The sequence below is a fragment of the Leptopilina heterotoma genome, unplaced genomic scaffold, assembly GCF_015476425.1.
Source record: "Leptopilina heterotoma isolate Lh14 unplaced genomic scaffold, ASM1547642v1 Lhet_237, whole genome shotgun sequence".
Classification (NCBI taxonomy): Eukaryota; Metazoa; Arthropoda; class Insecta; order Hymenoptera; family Figitidae; genus Leptopilina; species Leptopilina heterotoma.
Window position 1 is genome coordinate 1510928 of NW_025110953.1, and position 24536 is coordinate 1535463.

Sequence of the window (24536 nt, forward strand, 5' to 3'; positions counted from 1 at the left end):
TATTTTTTATGTCCCTGAAGTTAGTGTTGATTTTTAGAGACGAAAATATCACTAAATTCACCTTGTTTATTCAATTTTCTGAGTAATTTTTTACATTGAAATGTGCAGAAATTGTTTTTTGCAAAACAAAAAGAAAGATTTTTTTACGCTTAGCGTAGACGCCAATTTTTTTTGTCGACAATAACTCACCTTCATATTTTCCATTATTAACAAGAAGTGAATTATTCGATTTTCTTGATGAGTTCCGTGACATTTGACTGTGACTCGGACTGCTTTCTGTACTTTTCTTCTCAAGTACGTCATGACAACTGTATGATGTGTGAGCGACTGTTAATGTTGGATGAACACTTCCTGAAATTAAATAAGAATTTTCTTCAGTTTCCCAATTTTCTCGTATTTAACATCAAGTGTAATTAAATTCCACGTATTTGATCGAAATTCCAATTTAGAAAGAAATTTTCCTTCTGAAAACTCAAAAAAAATTTACCGTCGCGGAGAACCGAACCCCGGACCTTGCTGCTTTTACGAGTCCAGTAGTGCAACCACTGAGCTATCTCACTCCGCATTTAGTTTCATAAATATTGTTTTCTAAATGTTTTTAAATTCTAATAAGAAAATAATTCGCAAATCTTTTTGTTTAATTCTATATGTATATACTAGAACTGAATAGAATTAAAAAGAGAATAGTCTTATTAAATGGAGTACAATTTAATAAATATTCATATCAGGATCTGCATATTAATTTAAATTTATGGTCATTCTCTTCTCGATAATATTGGAATTGCTATATTGGCGATAATGGAGGTAATAAAGTGTCCAGGGTCGATTACAAATGCGAGTTTTATGAGATCACAAGGGTATCTTTAACGAACGTCAATTTATTTTTTCTTTTTTTGAAAAATAAAGGAAAGAATTTTTTTCCCCCTTTTTTATACGTCTCAATTTTCCTTCTAACGATCAAAGCGATGAAACTAAACATTTTTGCTTTGTGAATCTAATTTTTATTTTGTAAAAAAAGAGATGTGAATTTATAATGGTAAAAAGCTTCTTCGACAATTTAAAGTGACTATTAATCGATAATAGTTGTTGTTTTTCGACAAAAAATAATTAATTATTAACGCATCGAGTATCAAAAATGTTAGGTGGCTAGTGGAATTTTTGTTTGTCGTGTTTGACGTTTATGTAGTCAATTAAGTCAAATTTCCGTTAAAATCGCGAGGGTTATTGTGATAAAGTTTGATACGCATTTTCGAACGAAATTAGATGGAAATATAATAAAATTAGGTAGATAATTACGGTTTTGTAATTTTGGTTTATTTGTAATTTCAGTCGGTAGTTGGTTTCTATGTGTAAAGGGTCGTTAATGTGAAAGCTGGTAAAAGCTTTAATAGAAATGCTTTCCAATTTCCAAATAACAGATATAATTTTCAGTGCTCGAACCAGTGAAAGGATTTAAAAATACGGACTTTACGGACCGAAAATAAAAAATTACGGACCAATTGCTGACAAAAGTATAACCAGTCCGAGTCAAATAAGTCATTTTCATAAGTGATAAACTTCTTCGCATAAATTTAATTATGTTAAAACATTGTTAAAAATTCTCGTTAAAATTTCAATTATCATTATAAATAATAAACTTCTTCTCCGAAATTAAATTATTTTTAAAAAATTTAATAAAATTCTTGGCATAATTTCAATTATTTTCAAAAATTTTCCTCATTTTAATTATTCGTAATTATCTATTATTTTAATAAAATTTTCCAAAAGAATTCAATTATTTAAACAAAATATTAATAAAGATTTCACAGGAATTCAATTACTTATCAATTTTTTATAAATTTCTTCACACCAATTCAATTATTTTTAATTTTTAAATGATTTTTCTCGAACAAATTCAAATATATTCAGAAAATTTTAAAGAAATAGTTCTGAGATATTCAATTATTCCGAAAAATTTAAATAAACTTTTTTTAAAAATTCTATTATTTAAAAAAATTTTGACAAAATTTCATTATAAGATTTATAGTTTATAAAATTGCAATTTTAATAAAATTTTCCTATATAATTCAATTATTTTCAGTACAATTCTTCTTAAGAATTCAATTATTTTTATAAATGTGACGCGTTCCCAAGAAAGGTACCTAAGAAGGAAAAAATTTGAGGTTATGTTTTAAATTTTTTGAGTAAAAATACAGAAAGAGAATCAATTATTAATTAAAAATTGTTGGTTTTCAAGTTTTCATTATATTCAAAATATTCAATTAATATTGGTTTAAAATTCAAATAATTAAAAATGAACTTTTAATCAAGATAAATCTAACTCGAACCCAACCTATAATTCTTTTGCTTCTTAGGTACCTTTCTTCGGGTCGCGTCACAAATAACAAAACTTATCGCAGAATTTCAATTATTTTTTGTAAAATTTTAAATAAAATGATAGAAAATTGCATTTATTCTTAAAATTTTTTTAAAAATTTGCCACAAAAATTCAATTGTTTTTAAAAATTTTTGATAAAATTCTTCATAAAAATTCCATTTTAAGAAATATTCAATTATTTAATAAATTATTTATTTTTGTATTTAAATAATTGAATTCTCGGAAAATTTTCTAATAAAAATTGATTAAAAAATGAATTTCACCTAAAATTTTAAATTATAAATGAATATTAAAAGCATATTATAGCGTGAATTACATATTTCAAGAAATTTGTTTAAAATAGTATTGAAAATAATTGAAATTCTGCAATAATTTTCAACTTCTCGAAAATTATATATTTTTTTTTAGTTTTTTTAAAGTAAAATTCTTCTATAAACCCTTTGTTTTTAATAATTTTGGAAAAAAGTTTTTTGAGAATTTTCAAATTCATTAGTTTACAATTCAATTTTACAAAATTTCAATTATTTGGAAATTCTTCAATTAAATATGTTCGAAAAAAAAATTTCGAAAAAAATCTGCAATTAAACTTTTTTAAAAAAATTAATTCTACTGAATTGTTAGTTAAAAATATGAAAAATTCCGATTTTTAAAGATTTTAATTTAAAACCTTTTCATAATTCAATTATTTCGAAAAATTTACGCTATAATGCTTATAGAATTCAATTATAATCTAAAATTTAACTTGAAATTCATTTTTAAATAAATTTTTATTAAAAAATTCTACTAGAATTCAATTATTTAAATATAAAAAAATAATTTATTGAATAATAATTGAATGTTTCTTAAAATTCAATTCTGATAAAAAATTTTATCAACAAATTTTTAAATAATTGAATTCTTTTGACGAATTTTAATAAAAGTTTTAAGAATAATTAGATTGTTCGAGGAATTGGATTAAAATTGTATATTAAAAATAATGGAAATTCTGCAATGAGAGTTTTATTATTTATGAAAATTATTGAATTGCTAAAATGAATTTTATTATTTATACATACCAAAATAATTGAATTCCTGTAAAAATTTTATTATTTATGAAAATAATTGAATTATTGTGAAGAAATTTATAGAAATTTTGAAAAATAATAATTGAATTCCTGTGAAATTTTTATTATTTTATGAAAATAATGAAATGTTTGCCAAGAATTTTATTAAAATTTTTTAAAATATTTAAATTTCAGAGAAGAATTTTATTATTTCTGAAGATAATTGAAATTTTGAGGAGAATTATTTTTAATTTTTGAATATAGTTGAATTTCTGCGAAGAATTTTATTACTTTTGCCAATAATTGAATTTCTGCAATCATTTGTAATTTCTTTAAAATTCTCCAAATTATATCGTACGATTATTTACAAACTTTTCTTGCTTTTTCAATCAAATTACGGACTTTACGGACCTTCTTTAAAAAAACTGACTTTTACTGGCTTGAAGCATATATATTTACGGACCTTTACGGACCTAGTTTTTTTTTTTTTTTTTTTTTTTTTTTTTCTTAAATGACTTGAGGCTTGGCCAAGTGTCAGAACACACACTCTTATATACCAACTTGATTTTTGCGTTTCTACAGAACGACTTTGAGGTTAGGAGTACTCGCATTTGCCTGGACCACCCGTCTAAATGGGTTTTCTCGCCAGTGGAGAGGGAAACTGTAGAAAACCTCTCCGAGTACAACCGGTTTATCGACAGTCGAATTCTAATGGTGTGTACCGGACAATAACGTAACTGCGCATGCGTTTTTTTTGTAATGTACAGTAGACTGCAAGAATGCCTCCCCTCTGGGAATTTCACATATTTGGTCGATTTCTTTACTGTTTATACTTCGTGACAATTAAAAAACGAAATTTCGAACGTAACTGCGATCCACAATTGTTTTATTCTCTATAAAAAAAAAAAAGTAGAATGTAAATAACCATTATGAAACAGTACTTACGGAAAATACTCTTGCAATCTACTGCATGTTTTTGTGAAAAGGTCTCTGTACCTGTTCTCGTTCTTGATGAGACTTCACTGTCATTTCTATGATGACCGAGTGCTTGAAGTTTTTCCGTTAAACCATGAATTTTATCAGCAAACGATGAGCCGTGACTTTCGATAGATGTCCCACCAGGTAATCCGGTGCTATTCACGTTACTGGTGGATGTGGTGTGTGACGTAATTGCCGCACACGCCGTCGTGGAAGACAATACTGCCATTTCCTAAAACGAAAATCAGAAAACAGTTTTGTGTAATTAATTTTCTTCTTTCTCTACTTTTTTTTTTTTTACTAATAAATCCTTTTAAAATTTTGGAAGCAAATTTCTCACCTTGAAGGCTTTTCCGTCAATTCCCCGTTGACCCTTCTTGAGAAATGATAGAAAAAGATGTCGGGAAAGTTCATCGGGTGTTGTAACCTCGAGATACGTGTCGAGAAATTTTCGAAATCCTTCATAGTCGATATCCTGAAAGGAAAAATAGATTTTCTATCAGAGAAATGATTTTTAGTAAAAAAAAAAGAATAATAATAATTTCCTCAGGAGCAAATTCGAAGTGTTTGGAGAAATTGAATTTCGCGCGGTTTATATTTTCCTTTTTTAAAGTAGCCACATCTGTGGGATTCACAAGGATAGGATTTATCGCCAAGTCAGAGTGTACAAGGATTTCCACAGGAAAATCAGGGAAAAGTCAGGTATTTTTATTAAAAGTGCACTTTAAAAATGTTGAATTTTGGAGAAGTTATACAGTCGGGCCGCAGAACTGTACGGTACCCCAGAAATAACCCCTCCACTTGATTTCAAACTGTACGCTGACGAACTCATCCCCACTATTTAATTTTCAGGACTGTACACTTATATATTTAAGGAGCAAGTTTTCAAAAGTTGATAAATATATTTTTTTTTAAATCGAGATAAACATAAATTTAATAATTTAAATATCTCACAAATCGTCATGTCCCTGCTAAATTAAAAAAAAAAAATTATTAACAGCGAATTTTCAATTTAAAAACTTTTTGACATAACCAAATTGACTTTTAATTTTTATGTTTGTTATTAGAACAAATTACCAAAACCTTAAAGTTACTTTATTATGTGAAAGTTTTATTAAAAACAGAACGTATTAAATATAAAAACTTTGTTACAAATATTAAATATTACAAATTTTTTAGTTTGAAATTAACTGAGTGGTTATGTCAGGAAAGTCATTTATTTCGATTTCTCGAAATAATAAGAAAATAGGAATTTATCAAATTTTGAAAATTTGCTCCTCATTTATCGTCTGGGACTATAATATACATAATTTTAGATTTAAAATTAATTGAAATCATAAAAATATATACTATTCTTAAAATTATAAATGTTAGAAAAATTAACAATTTTTAACCAAAACGTATTGCCTCATAAAATTAAAAGAAGTCCACTGATTTATCCAAATTATGAAAAAGAAAATAATTTGATTAAATCAGTAAAATTTTTAATTTTAAGGAAGAATTTGATAAACAATCGGAACAAAAGTTAGTCCAATGTCATAATTTAGTATTTTAAAAAAAAGTCAAATTAAATTTTCAATTCCTTTTGGTAAAAGCGTAAGGAATTTAATTTTCTAAATTTTGAAAATTTTAAATATATATTTGAATAAAAATGATAATTTTGTCGTCAATAATGAATGATTTAAGTAACATAACCTAAAATTTAACAAATGTTTATTCTTATTGACAGAAAATTGTAATTTTTATTCAAATGAAACTTTTAATCGTTTTAAATATACAAAATTAAATTCTTCGTCTTTCCAACAAGACGAATTTAAAATTTAATTAGTTTTTTTAAATTACGAAATTATGACATTGGAATAACTTTTTATTTGACTGTCCCTCAGATTCTTCCTTAAAAGGCAACATTTTCAAATATACGGCACTGAATTTAGTAGCGCCACCGTACACTGTGGAGCACTTAAAAACTAAAGCCAGCGTACAGTTTGGCGACAGCGTACAGTTTGAAAGCGTTCAGTTCGGAGGCCCGACTGTAAATAGTTTTAGAAATTCCATTTTTTTCAAAGGTAATAAAATGCTTCGAAAAATTCAATTACTTTCAAGAATATATTGTCCTCAATTTAATGATTTTCAATATCTAGTATTTTAGAAAAATGTTCCAAAATAATTCAATTATTTAGATACCATTTTTTAATAAAATTCTACACCAACATTTAAATATTTTAATGAATAAAATAAAAATTTCACAGGAAATCAATTATTTACACATTTTTTATAAATGTCTTCGCAGTAATTTAATTATTTTTATAATATAACAAACTTTTTTTTACAGATATTCAATTATTTCCAAAGATAATAAAACTCCTCAATGAATTTAAATTATTTTTAATATAATATTAATCATATTTCTCGAAATATGCAATTATTTTAAATATTTTTATTAAAAATCGAATAATGGATTTACAAGAATCTGATTTGAAAACACTAAAGAAATTGAATTTTGGAGAAGTTAAAAATATTTATAGAAATTCCATTTTTTTCAAAGGTAATAAAATGCTTCGAAAAATTCAATTATGTTAAAATTTTTTTAAAAATTCTTGTCAAAATTTCAAATATCTTTATAAATAATAAAAATCATCGCAGAATTACAATTATTTTTCATACAATTTTAAATGAATTCCTCGAAAAATGTAATTATTCTTAAAATTTAATTTCAATTCCTCGAAAAAATCAATTATTTAAAAATATGTTTGTTTAAAATGCTTTGAAAGAATATAATTATTTACAAAAATATTAGAATTTTCCACAGGAATTCAATTATTTTAAAATATTTTAATAAAATTGTTCGAAATACAAAATTTTTGAAATAATTTAATTATTCGTTCAGATTTTAATAAAATTTTTCCCAAGAATTCAATTATTTACATAAATAATTTTTCGAAAGAATTCAATTATATCGATAAATAACAAAATTATTCCCGAAAATTCAATTATTTTGAGGCATTTTAATAAAATTCTTTGCAAAATTCAATTATTTTCATAAATCACAATATTCATCACAAAAATTCAATTATTTTTAAAAGTCATAAATTTTTTATTGGAAATTCAATTATTTTAAAAAATTTTATAATAAAATCGTTCGCAAGAATTAAATTATTTACAAATTTTTTTATAAATTTCTTCGCAATCATTCAACTGTTTTCATAAATAATAACAATTTTTGCAAAGATTCAATTATTTTTATAAATAATAAAATTCTATTTAGGAATTCAATTATTTTTACAAATAATAAAACTCATCGCAGAATTTAAATTATTTTTTATTCAATTTTAATTGAATTTCTCGAAAAATGTAATTATTCTTAAAAATTTAATTAAAATTCGTCGTAAGTGTTCATTTTTAAGAAACAGTCAATTATTCAAAAAATGAATTAGTTTTTTATTTAAATAATTGAATTTTCGTAGAATTTTCTATTAAAAGTTAATTTAAAAATAAATTTTATTTAAAATTTCAAATAATAATAATTGAATGTTAGAAGCATTATAGCGTGAATTTTTAGAATTAATTGAATTTTTAAATTAAAAGGTTAGAAATTAACATCTTTAAAAATTTGAATTTTTCTTCTTTTTAACAAACAATTCTGTAGAATTAATTTTTGAGGTAATTTTTTTGAAAAAAAAGTTTAATTGATTTTTATAAAATAATTTGATATTTTTATTTTCTAATACATTTAATTGAAGAATTTTCGAATAATCGGAATTTTGTAAAATCGAATTGTAAACAAATGGATTCGAAAATTCTCAAAGAACTTTTTCAAAAATTATTAAAAATAATAATTGATTTAAGGAAGAGTTTAAGGTTAAAAATTCTAGAAAATAATAATTGAATTGAAATAATGAAAACAATTTTAAAGAAGTTACAGGAACAAAATTTTTATAATATGATGAAGAAATTTCAAAACTTTGAAATAACGATTTTATTAATTAAGGAAATGTTAAAATGATCGAATAATAATGATTTTATCACTCGGTCATCTTTAATTATTATAAAACAGGAAGAAATCGATTACTCCGAGTCAAAGACTCGGAGTGATCTATATCTTCATGTTTTATAATAATATTCACTTATAAGTTGTTTAATTTCAAAAAAAGGTTTGTGTTTGAAATTTTTCAAAATCTTAATTCTTATCGAAAAAATAATAACGATTAAATATTTATTTAAAAATGAAGTTATTGGTGTTTTGGAATAATTTTACAATTGAAGAAATTCGTAAATAAATGTAATAGAACATTTGAGTACATCTAAATATTTTTCAAGTGAATCAGAATATTCTGTAGGGTCAGGGAAAAGTCAAAATTTTGTCTGAAAATCAGGGAAAAGTCAGGAAAAAAACAAAATTACATTTTTGTGATAACCCTGTGTACCTAACGTCCCTTCTTTTTTCTCTCTCTAGAGACGCATGCGCATAAGCCAATGTTTCAACTAAAACGCATCAGTTCGCATGCGTTAGGAAGCGCAAAGACAAAAAGGGGGGATGTTAAGTCAAATAGTTGATTTTAGAGTTTAAAACTCAGATTTTAGACGTCAGTGAAACTGTTTGACAAACATTTATATAAATCCCAAAAATGACGTAGTCAAATATAACAAAGAGTAAATCCTGATTCTCTTTCTCACTGTTGTCGTCGTCGTCGTCGTCCTGAGAAAAGAATACTTTTGTGTTACATTTAACAATGATATCATGGTTTCTATTTTCCCAATGCGCATACGAATTGAAACGTGCTTGGAAGCAGAGGGAGCAATTTACTGTTCGCAAATGGTGGTCTTAAACATCTGAAACTTGAATTGTTGAAACAAAGTTTCTTTTGTGTTTCCCACAAGTTGACACATTTCGTACAAGATCTTGGAAAATAGTTTAACTCGACACTTTTATTGAAGAATTCTCTAAAGGCCTCAAAATGTATATTATATATAAACGTACAAATTCAAGAGGATCAACTTCCCATTATAACTTTGTACAATTTAGTATGGTTACACGCTTTTACCTTTTACTGTTATAACAAACTTTAAACTCTATACAAACTTAAATCTAAGTTTTCTTACACTGAAGTGAATTTATTATATCGGGAATAAGGACCGCGTTTTAATACAAGGGAGAGAGAAAAAATTTTCATATCCAAGTTAAACGAAAGATTTATTCAAATATAATTTTCAAGTTTGGTGTATATTCTCTCTTATCGCTATAGTTCCTTCTCTCGTCATGTATTAATTATCAGCTGATTATAACTTGGCGGGGTGGAAATTGGAATTTTATGGTCGTGTAGAATTTGGAAATCTTGGTAACAACCTTTAATTTTTTTTTGCCTGTTAGGTACTCTTCTTCAGAACGCGACATATACTTTAATTTAAAGAGGAACTTATGAATATTTTCTAAAACTTATTTGACATAATAACTATTATGTCAAATAAGTTTTAATAAATCTAATGAAACAACATTTAACATAATTTTTATTTGATACAAAATTCATTTGACATAAATATTATTTGACATGAAATTCATTTGGTACAAATTTCATTTCACTTAAAATTCATTTGACCTTAGCATAAATTTTTTTAACATTGAATTAATTTGACATAAAAGTCTTTTTATAATTTTCATTTGACGCAAACTTTACTTGACGAAAATTTCATTTGACATCATAAACACTTGACATTTATTTCATTTGACATAAATTTTATTTCACATACCATTCATTTGACTTCAGCAAAAATTTTTTTTGACATTGAATTCATTTGACATAAAAATATCTGAATTTTAAAGTAATCAATCAGGTATTGTCAAGAAAATTGTGATTGGATAATTTTAAAATTAGCCCCCACTTTTTATGTCAAAGAATCGTTATGTCAAATGAAATTTATGTCAAGTGAATTTTACGTCAAATGAAAATTATGTTAAATGACTTTTATGTCAAGCGAATTTTATATCAAATTAAATTTATGTCAAATGAATTTTATCTAAAATGAAATTTATACTAAATAAAATTGATCTCTGATGAGTTTTATGTAAAACGAAATTTATGTTAAATGAATTTTATGTCAAATAAAATTTATATCAAGTGAATTTTATCTCAAATAACATTTATGTCAAATAAGTTTTCTTTACAGTGGATTTTATGTCAAATGAAATTAATATCAATCAAAATTTCTGGCAAGTTACTTTTATGTCTAGTTAATTTTGTGTCAAATGTTAATTATGTTAAATGTGTTTTATTTCAAAGGAATTTTTATGTTAAATGAAATTTATATCCAGTGATATTTATGTCAAATGTTAATTATGTCAAATTAATCTTTATGTTAAATGGTTTTATGTAAAATAAGACATGGAGAATTTTCACGCGACCTTTTAAAACAACAGATAAAATTTGTACAGTTTGGAAAATATTGTGTGACTGCAAATTCACCGTTAAAATTATTTAAAGAGTTTTTAAATATGTACTCGAAATTTATCGTTTTCAGTTTTATTATTTCTCGGTGAAAAGAAAAATATACCCTATTTAAATGCCGCAGGCAAATAAAGTTGATTATTATTTTATTTTTTCAGTGAGTATCCTATATATAAAACTTGTCCACAGCTTGACTTTTCGTTTAACTATATACTTTTTTTTAAACTCAATGTGTTTTATGTATTATTCTATATACACAAAAACCGTTGACTAAAGTTATTCTGGAAAGCTATTTGGATGGAAAATACGCGAGGGAATGTGTGTGCAAACAAAAAAAAAAAGTTTCCCTTAAAATCGAGTTTTTTATCCCCTGTGTGTCTGACCAAACTTAACTATTTTCACTAACAAAATATTCATTTGTCAGGATCTATTATTTAAAATAGTTTGTTTCGAGGTTTTTTTCTATTCCACTCTCTATATTCCGTTATTTGATTATAAATATTTGAAAATTGGTAAATAGGAGAGAAATTGCTGTTACGAAAATTACTGTTGTGCATATTGTAGAGCGCATTCGAAAACAAATGTGGAAAATGTTAAAATGTAAAATTTATTTTTTCTGGAAAATTTTTATGTAAAGTTGTGCGATATATTTTGCAGACATAACAGGCCAAGAGAGTAAGAAGATTTTTCATTTGTCTTTAGGTGGGGCAGAGAATGCAGTAATTTTTGATGAAATTTTCACTTTGAAATTCTTTTCAACTTAAATCCGGAGTAGAAAAAAGATATATTTTACTCAGAATTTAGTAAATTCTTTATTTGTTTCAAATAAATTTTTATTTTGCTTAATTAAAAATTTTATTTGTGTGGAATAAAATTTTTATTTAAAACAATTAAATATTTTAATAGTTTCTGAGATAAATATACTTTTAGAGAAAATAATACAAAATTATTATGAATTTTTTTTTCCAAAAATTATTAATTGCTTTGGTTATCGATCAATCAAATATATTTTTATTTAAGTCAAGTAAATTATGTTTCATTCGAAAAAAATGTTTCTTTATTTTATTATTTTATTATTTATTATTTTATTATTTTTTTATTTTATTATTCTTTATTTATTCAAGTTAGTACTATTGTTTGCATTTGGTATTATTATTAATTATTTTGTAATAAAAAGGTCTTTTTATTATTAAAAAATAATTAAAAAACGGTTTTAACAAACAGCAAGTATTATTATTTTTTTTAAATATTATTGATACTCTTTAATTATTATTATTACTATTACAGGGTTTTTATTTTAATTAAATTTTTATTAAAAGAACAGGAAAAAATTAAATTTTTAGAATTTATAAGAAAATTCCGAATTTTGGTGTATTTTTTGTTTGCCTCATAAAATTACAGAAATTCAATTATTTTCGAAAGTGATAAACTTCTTCGCATAAATTCAATTATGTTCAAAAATTTTTAAAAATTCTCGTTAAAATTTCAATTATCTTTATAAATAATTAAATTCTTCTCCAAAATTCAATTATTTTCAAAAAATTTAATAGAATTCTTGCCAAAATTTCAATTATTTTCAAAAATTTTACTCATTTTAATTATTTGTAGGTAATATCTACTATTTTGATAAAATTTTCCAAAATAATTCAATTATTTAAACAAAATTTTAATAAAGATTTCACAGGAATTCAATTACTTATCAAATTTTTTATAAATTTCTTCGCACCAATTCAATTATTTTTAATTTTTAAATGAAGTTTCTCAAAGGAATTCAAATATATTCAGAAAATTTAAAAAAAAATAGTTCTGAGAAATACAATTATTCCGAAAAAATTAATTAAACTTCTTTTAAAAATTCTTTTATAATTAAAAAAAATGTTGACAAAATTTCTTTATAAGATTTAGTTAATAAAATTGGCAATTTTAATAAAATTTTCCTATATAATTCAATTATTTTCAATATAATTCTTCTTAAGAATTCAATTATTTCACAAATAATACATTTTAATGGGAATTCAATTATTTAAAAAGATTTGAATAAAATTCTTCACAAGAAATTAATTATTTTCATAAATAATAATATTTTTCTCCGGAATTCAATTATTTTCAGAAATAAAATTCTTTACAGGAATTCAATTCTTTAAAAAATGTTTTAATAAAATTCGTTGCAAGAATTCAATTATTTTTATAAATAAGAAAACTTACCGCAGAATTTCAATCATTTTTTATAAATTTTAAATAAAATGATAGAAAATTGCATTTATTCGTAAATTTTTTTTAAAAATTCGCCGAAAGAATTCAATTAGTTTAACAATTTTTTGATTAAATTCTTCATAAAAATTCAATTTCAAGAAATATTCAATTATTTAATAAATTATTTATTTTTGTATTTAAATAATTGAATTCTCGAAAAATTTTCTAATAAAAATTGATTAAAAAATGAAATTCACTTCAAATTTTAAATTTATTATAAATGAATATTAAAAGCATTAGAGCGTGAATTTTTAGAAATAATTGAATATTGAAAAGGGTTCAACTTAAAATCTTTGAAAATTTGAATTTATAGTTACAATATTCTGATGATATAAAATAATGATTTTATCACTCTGGCATCTTAAATTTCTTCATGTTTTATAATATTATTTTCAAAAGTTATTGAATTTCAGAAGGTTTGAATTTGAAAATTTTAATTCCTATAGAAAAATAATAGGTAATGATTAAATATTTATTAAAAAAGGAAGTTATTGATGTTTTTGAATAATTTTACAATTAAAGAAATTCATAAATAAATGTAATACATTTTTTTGAAAATCTAATAATTTTTGGAGTGAATCAGAATAATCTTCAGGATCAGGGAAAAAGTCAAAATTTTTTCTGAAATTTAGGGAAAAAGAAAATTAAATTTTTGTAGTAACTCTGTATTATTATTATTATTTTTCTTTGTTAGTTTTATTATTTTTGTTACTTTTATTATTTTTACTATTTTTATTGTTACTATATAATTATTGACACTTAATTGTAATGTTTACTAAAATTTTTCTTATTGGTGAAAAACATTTTATTAAATTTTGATTTTCTCAATATTTTATATTTATATTGGAAAATAATTGTATGTATAATACAGTGATAGAGAACAAAGGGGAATTTTCGTGTGCATTTTATATGTAGTTATAAATTTTTTATATATGCAGTAAAGGGATTCTCTCATGTGTACTTCGTAACCGCAAATCGAAAAAACGGATTTATTTCAAATTTTCAGAAATGAACTACCCGTACGATTGGCTTTAGTTTCGAGGTTTTACTCTCTCGTGATAGTAAATTGGAAATAGTACATAGCTCAATTCGTCCCATCCATAAAAAATTTATCGTTATATACATATATATATTTGTTTTTATCGATTCTTTTTTTTATTGTATTCAGAAAACAGCAAATTGTATTTTAAACAGAAATTTGTAAAATTTAATTTTTTAAATGTATTTTTTATTTTTCAGTCGATATCCAAAGCTGAGGAAGTGAAGGATTAGGAAGGATATAAAAGGATAAAATTGGTCATTGCCCTTTCAAAACGCGTGGTTCATCGACCGGTGAGTTCTTATCTATTTCCAAATCTGGTTTAAGTGAGTTAATTTTGTATTGACGTTTTAAATTTAAATCAATAATTTATAGAGTGAGAATGATTTTTTTTTAAATGTCATTTTTAATTGTAAGAAAAATTTTATATTTATATCTGCGGTTCTATATTCACAATAAAGTAATTGTGAAGAACCCCTTAGGACCCCATCTGTCACATTTTGCCATTTTGACCTGCAGGGGTGAATTTATTTAAATAAATTTTTTCCAGAAAGAATAATTGAAAAATTTGGAAAAAACAAAAAAGCATGTTTTCTTCTTGCAATTTTTGAGACCTAAAAGTTAGAAATTTGGTACAGACTTCAGACATATGAATTTTTACGTGTAGAGTAAAGAGCTGAAATTTAGTAAACATTTTTTAAAATTTTCATGGCGATTACGCGAAAAAATATCGAATTCGTTTATCGTTTTTTTTAAATAACTTCAATTTTAATAATATGTGAACGTAACCCAAAAAATTGATATTAAAATTGAGTTACTTCTATCGAATGCCGGTACAAACAATTTTAATATTATCCTTGTTAGATATGTTACATACGAAACTAAAATAAAAGAGAAAATTTTTCCAATAAAGTATATATATCGAGATGAATTTGAAGAACCCAGAAACGAATGTCGTAGTATAGCTTTTGATCTTGTATAAAGATCAAATATATATAACTCATAGATATCTGATAAATTGAAAGAACTAGGATTGAATTGAAGGGAAAAAGTTTAAGAAATTAAATTTTATATGAATAGCCAAGATTCTTTGAACTCTGACATTGCCCTTTTAAAACGCTCAAAGGAAGCCATAAAAATGTTCTACTATATTAATTTCAATTTTCCTCTGAATTTTATTATTCTAATCAAATAGAGTACTATTATATTGCTATTAATATTTTTTTTATTTATATTAGTAAAATAATTATTGTTCTGTAAAAATTTTTATTAGTTCCCAGTAATTTTCACTGGAACTTAAGTAAAACATTAAAAAAGAACATTTAAATGAAATTAGTAAAAATTTCTACAATTTCCTAGTAATTTTCTGCTAAAACATGAAAAAAAAAGTTTTAAATTACTGAATAAAATTAGTACAAATTTCTAGTAATTATTAGTTGTTTTAAATAGGTATTTAAAAAACATTTTGAAACCATCAAATAAAATTAGTTCTAATTGCTATTAATTTCTAATAATTTTTCACTAAAACTTAAGTGAAAGGTTATAAAATATTTTAAATGAAATTAGTAAAAATTTCTGCTAATAATTAGCTTTACTAAAATTGGGGTGTACAAATTTTTATCTACTGAAGGAAATTAATAAAAAACGGTAAATATTTCTATTAATTTTTCCTAATTTTTTACTAAAACTTAAGACGTTAAGACAAGAGTATAAAAATAATAAATTAATTTAGTAAAAATGACTATTAATTCCTAGTATTTTTTTAGATAAAACTTGAGTGGAAAGTTTAAAACTACTAAATGAAATTACTAAAATACTGATTAGTAGTTAAAACTACGAAACGAAATTATTAAAAATTAGTTAAACTTTCTACTAGTTCCTAGTAACATTTTGCTAAAACTTAAATATAAATTTTTAAATTACTAAATACAGTTAGTAAATATTTATTCCATAATATTAGTTTTAATAAAACTGCAGAAGAAATTTTAAACTACTTAATAAAATTAGTGAAAATAGATAAAAAATTTTATTATCTCCTAGTAATTTTCCACTAGAACTTATGGTATAAATTTTTAACTATTAAATGAAATTAGTACAAATTTCTACTAATTTATTAGTTTCTTTAAAAATTTTGTTAAAGATTTTAAAACTATCAAATGAATTTAGTACAAGTTTTTACTAATTTCTAGTAATTTTTAGTTACAACTTGAATAGAATGTTCTGACTTATTACATAAAATTAGTAAAAATGTCTACTGATACTTAGCTTCAATAAAGTCGATAAACAAATTTTTTTAACCAATAAAGAAAATAAATAAAAATCGGTGAAAATATCTATTAATTTTTCACTAACAGAAGTCAACAGTAAAAAAATATTAAGTGAATTTATTGATAATTTCTACTAATTCCTAGTAATTTTTCCATAAAACTTGAGGAAAATGTTTAAAACTAATAAATGAATTTACTAAAAAAGTTGATACTAAAAGTTGGGTTTCACTAAAAGTTGTTCGAATAATTTAAAACTATGAAACGAAATTAGTAAAAAATGGTTAAAATTTCTACTAGTTCCTCGTAATTTTTTTGCTAAAACTTGAATAAAAAGTTTTAAATTACTGAATAAAATTAGTAAGTATTTATGCTGTTATTAATTTAACTAAAATTCATAAGAAATTTTAACTTTTTAATGAAATTAGTTGAAATCGTTAAGAATGTTTACTAATTCCTAGTAACTTTTCTATAAAACTTGAGTAAAAAGTTTATAACTAATAAATTTAATTACTAAGACTATTTATTTATTATTTATTATTAAGACTATTTATAAGTTTCACTAAAACTTGTTCGAAAAATTTATAACTACAAAAAAAAATTAGTAAAAATGGGTTAAAATTTCTATTAGTTCCTATTCCTAGTAATTTTTTGCTAAAACTTGAATAAAAAGTTTTTAATTACTGAATAAAGTTACTCTCTGAGTCTGAATTTGAATTAGTAAAAATGTTTATTAATTTGAATTAGTGACTGACTTTTTGCTTTTGAATTAATAAATTTGATTCACTAATTGATTCACTAATTAAAAAGTAAAAATTCAAATTTAGAGAGTAGTAAGTATTTATACTTTACAAAGTGAGAATATAACCTATTAAATTTTGTAAAAGTATTTTACAATTTGGGGAAAAAATGTAACAAAGTAAAATTTTTATACAGAAAATAGTAAACTTTAAAAAAACTTATGTGAAATTTAGTGAAGTTATATTAAAATTTAATTAATATTCTTGATATATATTTAATATAATTAAACTAAACTTTCACATAAGTTTTTTAAAGTTTAGTATTTTTTATATCAAAATTTTGCTTTGTAGCATTTTTCCCCAAATTGTAAAATACTTTTACAAAATTTAATATATATTCTATCTCCGTGTAATATTATTATTTATTACTTTTACTACAATTTGAAAAAAAAATTTAAATTACTTAATGAAATTAGTTGAAATCGATAAAAATTTCTATTGATTCCTAGTAAATTTCCACTAGAACCTAACTAATAAATTTTAAACAATTCAAAGAAACTAGTACAAATTTTTACTACTTCCAAGTCATTTTTTGCTAAAATATAAAGTGCGGTTTTGTTTTCCTATAATTAACTAGTAAATATTTTGCTAATTTTTGGTAGAAAACTAGAAATTTAACAGAAAATTATCTGTTAATTGAAAGAGGAACTAAATTTTCACTCTTTTAATTAATAGATATATTTTACTATAAAATTAGTAATTTCTATAATTAAATTATTTACTGGTTTTTCCTGAAATCGGACTGTCTGAAACAATGAGAATATAGTCAATGAAAATCGCAGTCAAATTTTACTGATTGCGTTTTAGAGATTAGGTTCAGTTCGTTAGGATTTATACATTAGATTACAATTACATATTTGATCTTCTTGAACTTTTTATTTTGTTTTAAAGAAAAAAAGTATACATTCTCACATTAACTTAAATAAAATTTCATTTCATAAAGAATTCAAAATTTAGATCACGAACTACAGTATTTTATGCGGCATATTCTGCGCGTCAAAATACCACATGCATAACGTTTGGTACGAATCTTCCATAAAATGTCCTTTCATATTGTATAGAATTTCTGAGGAATTATATATATATGTATATAGTATATACCTTATACACTGTCACATAGTCATTTGATTACATCATTAAACTAGATGAAGACCATTATCTACGTTTATATAGATTATGTAATGAACAATCGACAATATTAAGGTCTTGATATAAAAGCGTCTTCTTGTATCTTCATATAAATTAACAAAATAAACAATTTCGGTGTTAAATTTTGTTGACTGTATACTATCACTGGTAACATTTTAATTAATCATATTGTTCGGTCTAGACCCATATATTTCAACTTTACAATTGCTCTACTCAAACTTTATGTTCTCATTTATATGCAAACTGAGCTGGTGAAATAATTGCAAGAGCTGTGACTAGAAATTTCGTATTATAAATCTTCTTTTGCACGGATAAAAAAGGCAAACAAATAAATAAAAGAGCAGTCTTCATTTGTTTGGAAATTTTCGGGTTAAAAATATTTAGAACTGTGAAAACCGATTAAAACTGATGAATATGAATTTAACTATAAATTACTTATTTTTAAATAAAGTTGTAGAAGTATTATTATTTTGATTAGTGACTGAGATTTTTTGCAATTAAATTGGTTGGTTTTGACAAATTTCAATTTAAGAATCAAACATTTTTTAACAAAATATTTTTTGTTAAAAAAAAACCCATACATAATTATTATTATTTCCATTGACAACAAGTGAAACTGAACAAAATTGTTCCTCTTTTCTCCGACTTTTTTTTACTGTTATTTTAATAAATTTTTGAGATGAAAATTATTGATCACATCTATTTATTAGCTTTATAAACAATGTTAAATAATAATGTTAAACAACTTTTGTCTTTAAAATTCACTGCAGCAATAAAAATGTCGGTGGAAGAGGGAACTATTTTTCTTCAGCTTCACGGAGAAAAATATAAAGTAACTTTTACTACTTTTATAGTAAAAAATTTCCGGTAAAGCATTTCTGGTAATTTTTACTACTTTTGGAGTAAATTTTGCTACGTTCGAAGTAAATTGTACTAATTTTTACACATATGTACTTCGAACGTAGCAAAATTTACTCCAAAAGTAGTAAAAATTGCCAGAAATGCTTTATCAGAAATTTTTAACTATAAAAGTAGTAAAAGTTACTTTATATTTTTCTCCGTGTTCAATTGTTGTCAATTCTTAATTTGTACTTAATAGGTATTGTTAAATAATAATAAAGTTAAACAATTTTTATCTGCAATATTCATTGCAACTATAAAAATAAGAGCGATGTGAAAAATATGTTTTTCCGGCAATATTTGTGTCTTTCAAATCATAATTTGTTTTTAAAAATTGTTTAAACTTTAAAATATTGTTAAATATTAATATAGAAGAGATTTTTTTTTAATACTAAATATTAAATTATTACAAATTTTTCCTAAAACGGTTTCCAATCCAGGCTTTCTTAATCATCTACTAAAACCTACTATTTACTACTTTTTTTACGATTTTCTTTCAAACGATTCAATTATTTTTAAAAATGTTTCGAAATTAAATTATTTTTATTACAATTTTCATAAAATTTTTTGAAAAAAATCAATTATTGGAAATGATTTTAATAAAATTCTTCGCAAGGATGCAATTATTTTTAAAAAATTTCATAAATTTCTTCGCAAGAATTCAATTATTTTATTAAAATTCTTCGAAAGAGTACAGTTATTTAAAAAATTTTTGATATTATTTGTTTATACATTAGAATTTAATAATTATTTTCAATACATTTTTAATTAAATTTTTTGAAAGAATTTAATTAATTTTGAAAAATTGTAATAAAATTCTTAGTAACAATTTATTTATTTTCAAAAATTTTGATATAGCTCCTTATAAAAGTTGAATTTGAAGAAATATTCCATTATTCGACAAAATTATTTATTTTTTAAATAATTCAATTCTTGTAAAAATTTCTAGTAAGAATTCTCTCTAAATCTGAATCAGTGAAATTCCACTGACGATCAGTGAAATTTGACTGAGAATCAGTGACTCTATTCTCACGATTTGAATCAGTGGAATTTCACTGAAAATCAGTTAAAAATAACTGTAATTTCAGTCATTTTCCACTGATTCGTCAATTAAAAAACTACTGAAAATTTCTGTCACACATATTGGAAATTTCAGTTATTTTTTAATTGGCTAATCAGTGAAAAATGACTGAAATTTCAATCATTTTTAACTGATCTTCAGTGAAATTTAACTGATTCAAATCGCGAGAATAGAGTCACTGATTCTCAGTCAAATTTCACTGATTCAGTTTTAGAGAGTTGATTAAAATTGAATTTCAGTTAAAAATTTAGATAATAATTAAATAATAAAAACTTTTTAGTGTAAATTTTAAGAAATAAACAAATTTCAACAGATTTTTAAATTGGAATTTTTGAAAATTCTAATTGTTGCAAAAATATGATGATATTTAAATTTTTATTTTGAAATAAAATTATTAAAGTTTTGAATAATTTTATTTAAAAGTTTCAACAAAAAAATAATTAGATTTTGAAAGAATTACAGTTGTAATTTTTAAAAATAATTAAATTTCAAAAAGGCTTTACATTGAAATCATTTAAAATATTTTAATTTCAGTGGAAAAATAAATAGGTATTTAGATATTTATTAAAAATTAAAAAAAAAATTACATTTTTTCCGAGTATTTATTTTAAATTGTATTAGAAATAATTGCGATATCCTGCAATGATTTTTATTATTTATGAAAATAATTTAATTCTTGCAACGAATTTTATTAAAATTCATAAAAATAATTGAATTCTTGCGAAGAATTTACAAAAAAAAAAAAATTTCAAATAATTGATTTTTTCGAAAATTTTATGAAAATTGTGTTTTTAAATAATTGAATTTGATTTTTTACAGCTATTTTCTCCAATCTTAATGATACCTTTTGATACTTTTTTTAAAATTAATTATTATTACGAAGCTTGCAAATCGAAAATATAGTGTTAACGAAACAAAACCCGAAAAATTTTGGGATTTTCATGAAAAGTACCGTAAAAAATTTAATTTTTAGAATTCATAAGAAAATTCTGAATTCTTTGTGTCTTTTTTGTTTGTCTCATAAACCATCAAACTATCATGAACTCTAACACAAAACCTTAAAAAATTTTTCTATTTCTGACAAGAATGAATTTTTTAATATTATTTAATTATTTCAAAAGTTTTAACGCAATTATCTTGATAAATAACAAAATTCTTTACATAAATTCAATTATTTTTAGGTATTCTAATAAAATTCTCTGCAAAATTCAATTATTTTCATAAATTGTAATATTCAGCACAAAAATTCAATTATTGTCAAAAGTAATAAAATTCATCGAAGAAATTCAATTATTTTAAAAAATTTTAAGCAATATCTCGTCCAGAATTCAATTATCTTTATAAATATGGCTAAATTTTTCTCTAAAAATTGTATTATTTTCAAAATTTTTAAAGTAATTCTGCAAAAGAATTCAATTATCTTTATAAACAACAAAATTCTTCCCATAAATTTAAATTTTAATAAAATTCTTTTTAAAAATTCAATGGTATACATTTTGATAAAAATCAAAATTCATCACAAGAATTCAATTCTTTTGAAAAGTAATAAAATACTTTGCAGAAATTAAATTCTTATATAAAATAATAATTTTATCAATGGGTTATCTTTAAAATATTCTTATACCTAAGTCAATGAGTTTTAAAAGATTTGAATTTGAAATTTTTGAAAATCTTAATTCGTATGAAAAAACAATGATAATATTTGTTTAAAAAAGAAGTTGATGTTTTCGAATAATTTTACAGTTAAAGAAATTCGTAAATAAATGTAATAGAACATTTTTTTGAGTATCTAATCATGTTTAGAGTGAATAAGATTATTTTTTAGGGTCGAGGAAAAAGTGAAAATTCTATCTGGAAATCAGGGAAAAGTGAGGGAAAAACGAAATTAAATTTTTGTGGCTACCCTGTAAAATTAAAAAAAAAGGATTAAAAATTACTTAAAGAATTTAATAAAATTTTTTACTAATTCCTATATAATAATTTATTCAATAAACTTTAGGAAACGTAGGTATAAATGAAATAAAAATAACATATAAATGTATAAAAAAATAAATACAAGATAAAAAAAACTAAAACTTTAGTAAAGAATGTAAAACTACTGAAAAAATGGAGAAGTTTGTCTGTTTGTGTAAATAAATGTATAATTACGGTGAAAATCAAACATGAGGAAAATATGAGAGAATCTAATATAACTTCCGTTCATCATACTGCTTGTTTACTATACATATATACATACAGAGAATGACAGGGAAGATACTACTGCAGTATATATTGATCTGTTTTTTGGTGAAAAGTAGAGCAAGACTAAAAGACAAGGATAAAAAATATTCGCATGAATGAGACAGGACTCGACCATTAAGCTTCGTCGGGAGCTGTGAGGACGCTCAATGGTTATACGGAATAGAGGGTTTTCAATGACGTCAGAACAAAAATTACGTCACAGTATGCGCGTCATGGGAGATAGGGGACTGAAAATCGGGTCAGTGCACAGCTGAAATCCAAAGTGGTAGACGTTGTTGAGCTCGGGGACACTTCTTTTTTTTTCTTCTTTTGCTACATTATATTTCACAAAATAAATATACTTGAAAAATTTAGCCTTCATTATATCTAGAATAAGGGAAAAAATATAGACAGTCGGTAATGGTCCTATTGACAGACTCTCAATCTCATCATAAATTTTCCCCGACTCTTATACACACTTTAGTTTCTTCTTCACTCTGAAAAAGTTTATAATCGATAAATTATAACATCTTTTCTTTTCCATCTCTGGTTATTTTTTCGGTTTTTATTTATTATTTTTTTGGCATTTTTTTCTTTTGTAGGATTTTATTTTTTTTGTGATTATAATAATTGTTTTGATTTATTTTAATTTTATTTTCTTATAATATTTATTTAATGATTAATATAAAAATAATAAATTTCACATCGGTGTTCACAATAACATTACTCATCTACTAAAACCTACTATTTACTACTTTTTTTTACGATTTGCTACTATTTGGATACTTTTTTTTTTAGATTTGTGACACTAAAAGCTACTTTTTTCTATGTTTGAGAAATTGTACTACTTCAAATTCGTTAGTAGTTGGAATAAACAAATTGTTCTCAAAACTGTTAATACAATTCTTAGAAATAATTGAACAATTTTAATAAAATTCTTTCAAACGATTCAATTATTTTCAAAAATGTTTTGAAATTCAATTATTTTCAATATCTACTATTTTAATAAAAAATTTCCCAAAAAAATTTATAATACAATTCTTTGCAAGAATTCAATTATTTCCATAAATAATGAAATTTTTACAGTAATCCAATTATTTAAAATAAAATTTTCATGAAATTTTTCAAAAAAATCAATTACTTAAAAAGATTTTTTTTTTTAAATTCTTCGCAAGAATTCAATTATTTTTATAAATAATAAAATTCTTCACAAGAATTCAATTATTTTTAAAAATATTAATAAAAACCGTTATAAGAATTCAATTATTTTCTTAATTATAATGAAACTCATCGCAGGATTTCAACTATTTTTAATAATATTTTAAATTAATTTCTCCAAAAATGCAGTTTTTTTTTAAATGTTATTAAAATTCTTTAGAAAGTTATAAGTTCTTTGAAAAAATTTTGATATAATTTATAATAATTATTTATATATTTATTTATTATATATTATTATTATTATTATTATTTATTTATTTATTTATTTATTTTATTTATTTATTTATTTATTTATTTATTTATTTATTTATTTATTTATTTATTTATTTATTTATTTATTTATTTATTTATTTATTTATTTATTTATTTATTTATTTATTTATTTATTTATTTATTTATTTATTTATTTATTTATTTATTTATTTTTTTTATAATTTTTTAGAATTTAACATTTTTAATTAAAATTTTAGAAAGAAATTAATTATTTTCAAAAATTTGAATGAAATTGTTCGTAACAATTTTATTATTTTAAAACATTCTAATAAAGTTCTTTATAAGAATTTAATCAATTTAAAAAATATTCAATTTTTCAATAAATTATTTATTTTTGTATTTAAAATTTAAATATTTGAATTCTCACAGAATAAAAAAAATATTCTTAAATCTTTAAATATAATTCTTATAAACAATTCAACAAATTTTAATAAAATCCTTTCAAATGACTTCATTATTTTCAAAAATTTTTTAAAATTCAATTATTTTCAATATCTACTA

The 24536-nt window shown here is 22.5% G+C and overlaps 1 protein-coding gene and 1 long non-coding RNA gene across 4 annotated transcripts in view; one reads left to right on the forward strand and one right to left on the reverse strand.

The window, feature by feature from the left end:
• The window catches only part of LOC122502759, a 190988-nt gene that overhangs the window by 52462 nt on the left and 113990 nt on the right, over positions 1-24536 (forward strand). Inside the window, exon 4 of the long non-coding RNA XR_006301666.1 lies at positions 14331-14423. This is a non-coding gene — a long non-coding RNA (uncharacterized LOC122502759). The remainder of the gene's footprint in view (positions 1-14330; positions 14424-24536) is intronic.
• LOC122502757 (diacylglycerol kinase 1) overlaps positions 1-24536 on the reverse strand; it is a 212761-nt gene that overhangs the window by 44379 nt on the left and 143846 nt on the right. Inside the window, exons 4-6 of one of the 3 annotated variants that reach the window (XM_043612952.1) lie at positions 4739-4873; positions 4417-4630; positions 190-351 (exon numbers count right to left, since the gene is read on the reverse strand). In XM_043612952.1, the coding sequence (XP_043468887.1) occupies positions 190-351; positions 4417-4630; positions 4739-4873 (511 nt within the window). Of the gene's footprint in view, positions 1-189; positions 352-4365; positions 4631-4738; positions 4874-24536 lie in introns of all 3 variants that reach the window. The other 2 variants (XM_043612951.1, XM_043612953.1) reach the window with 2 other exon arrangements.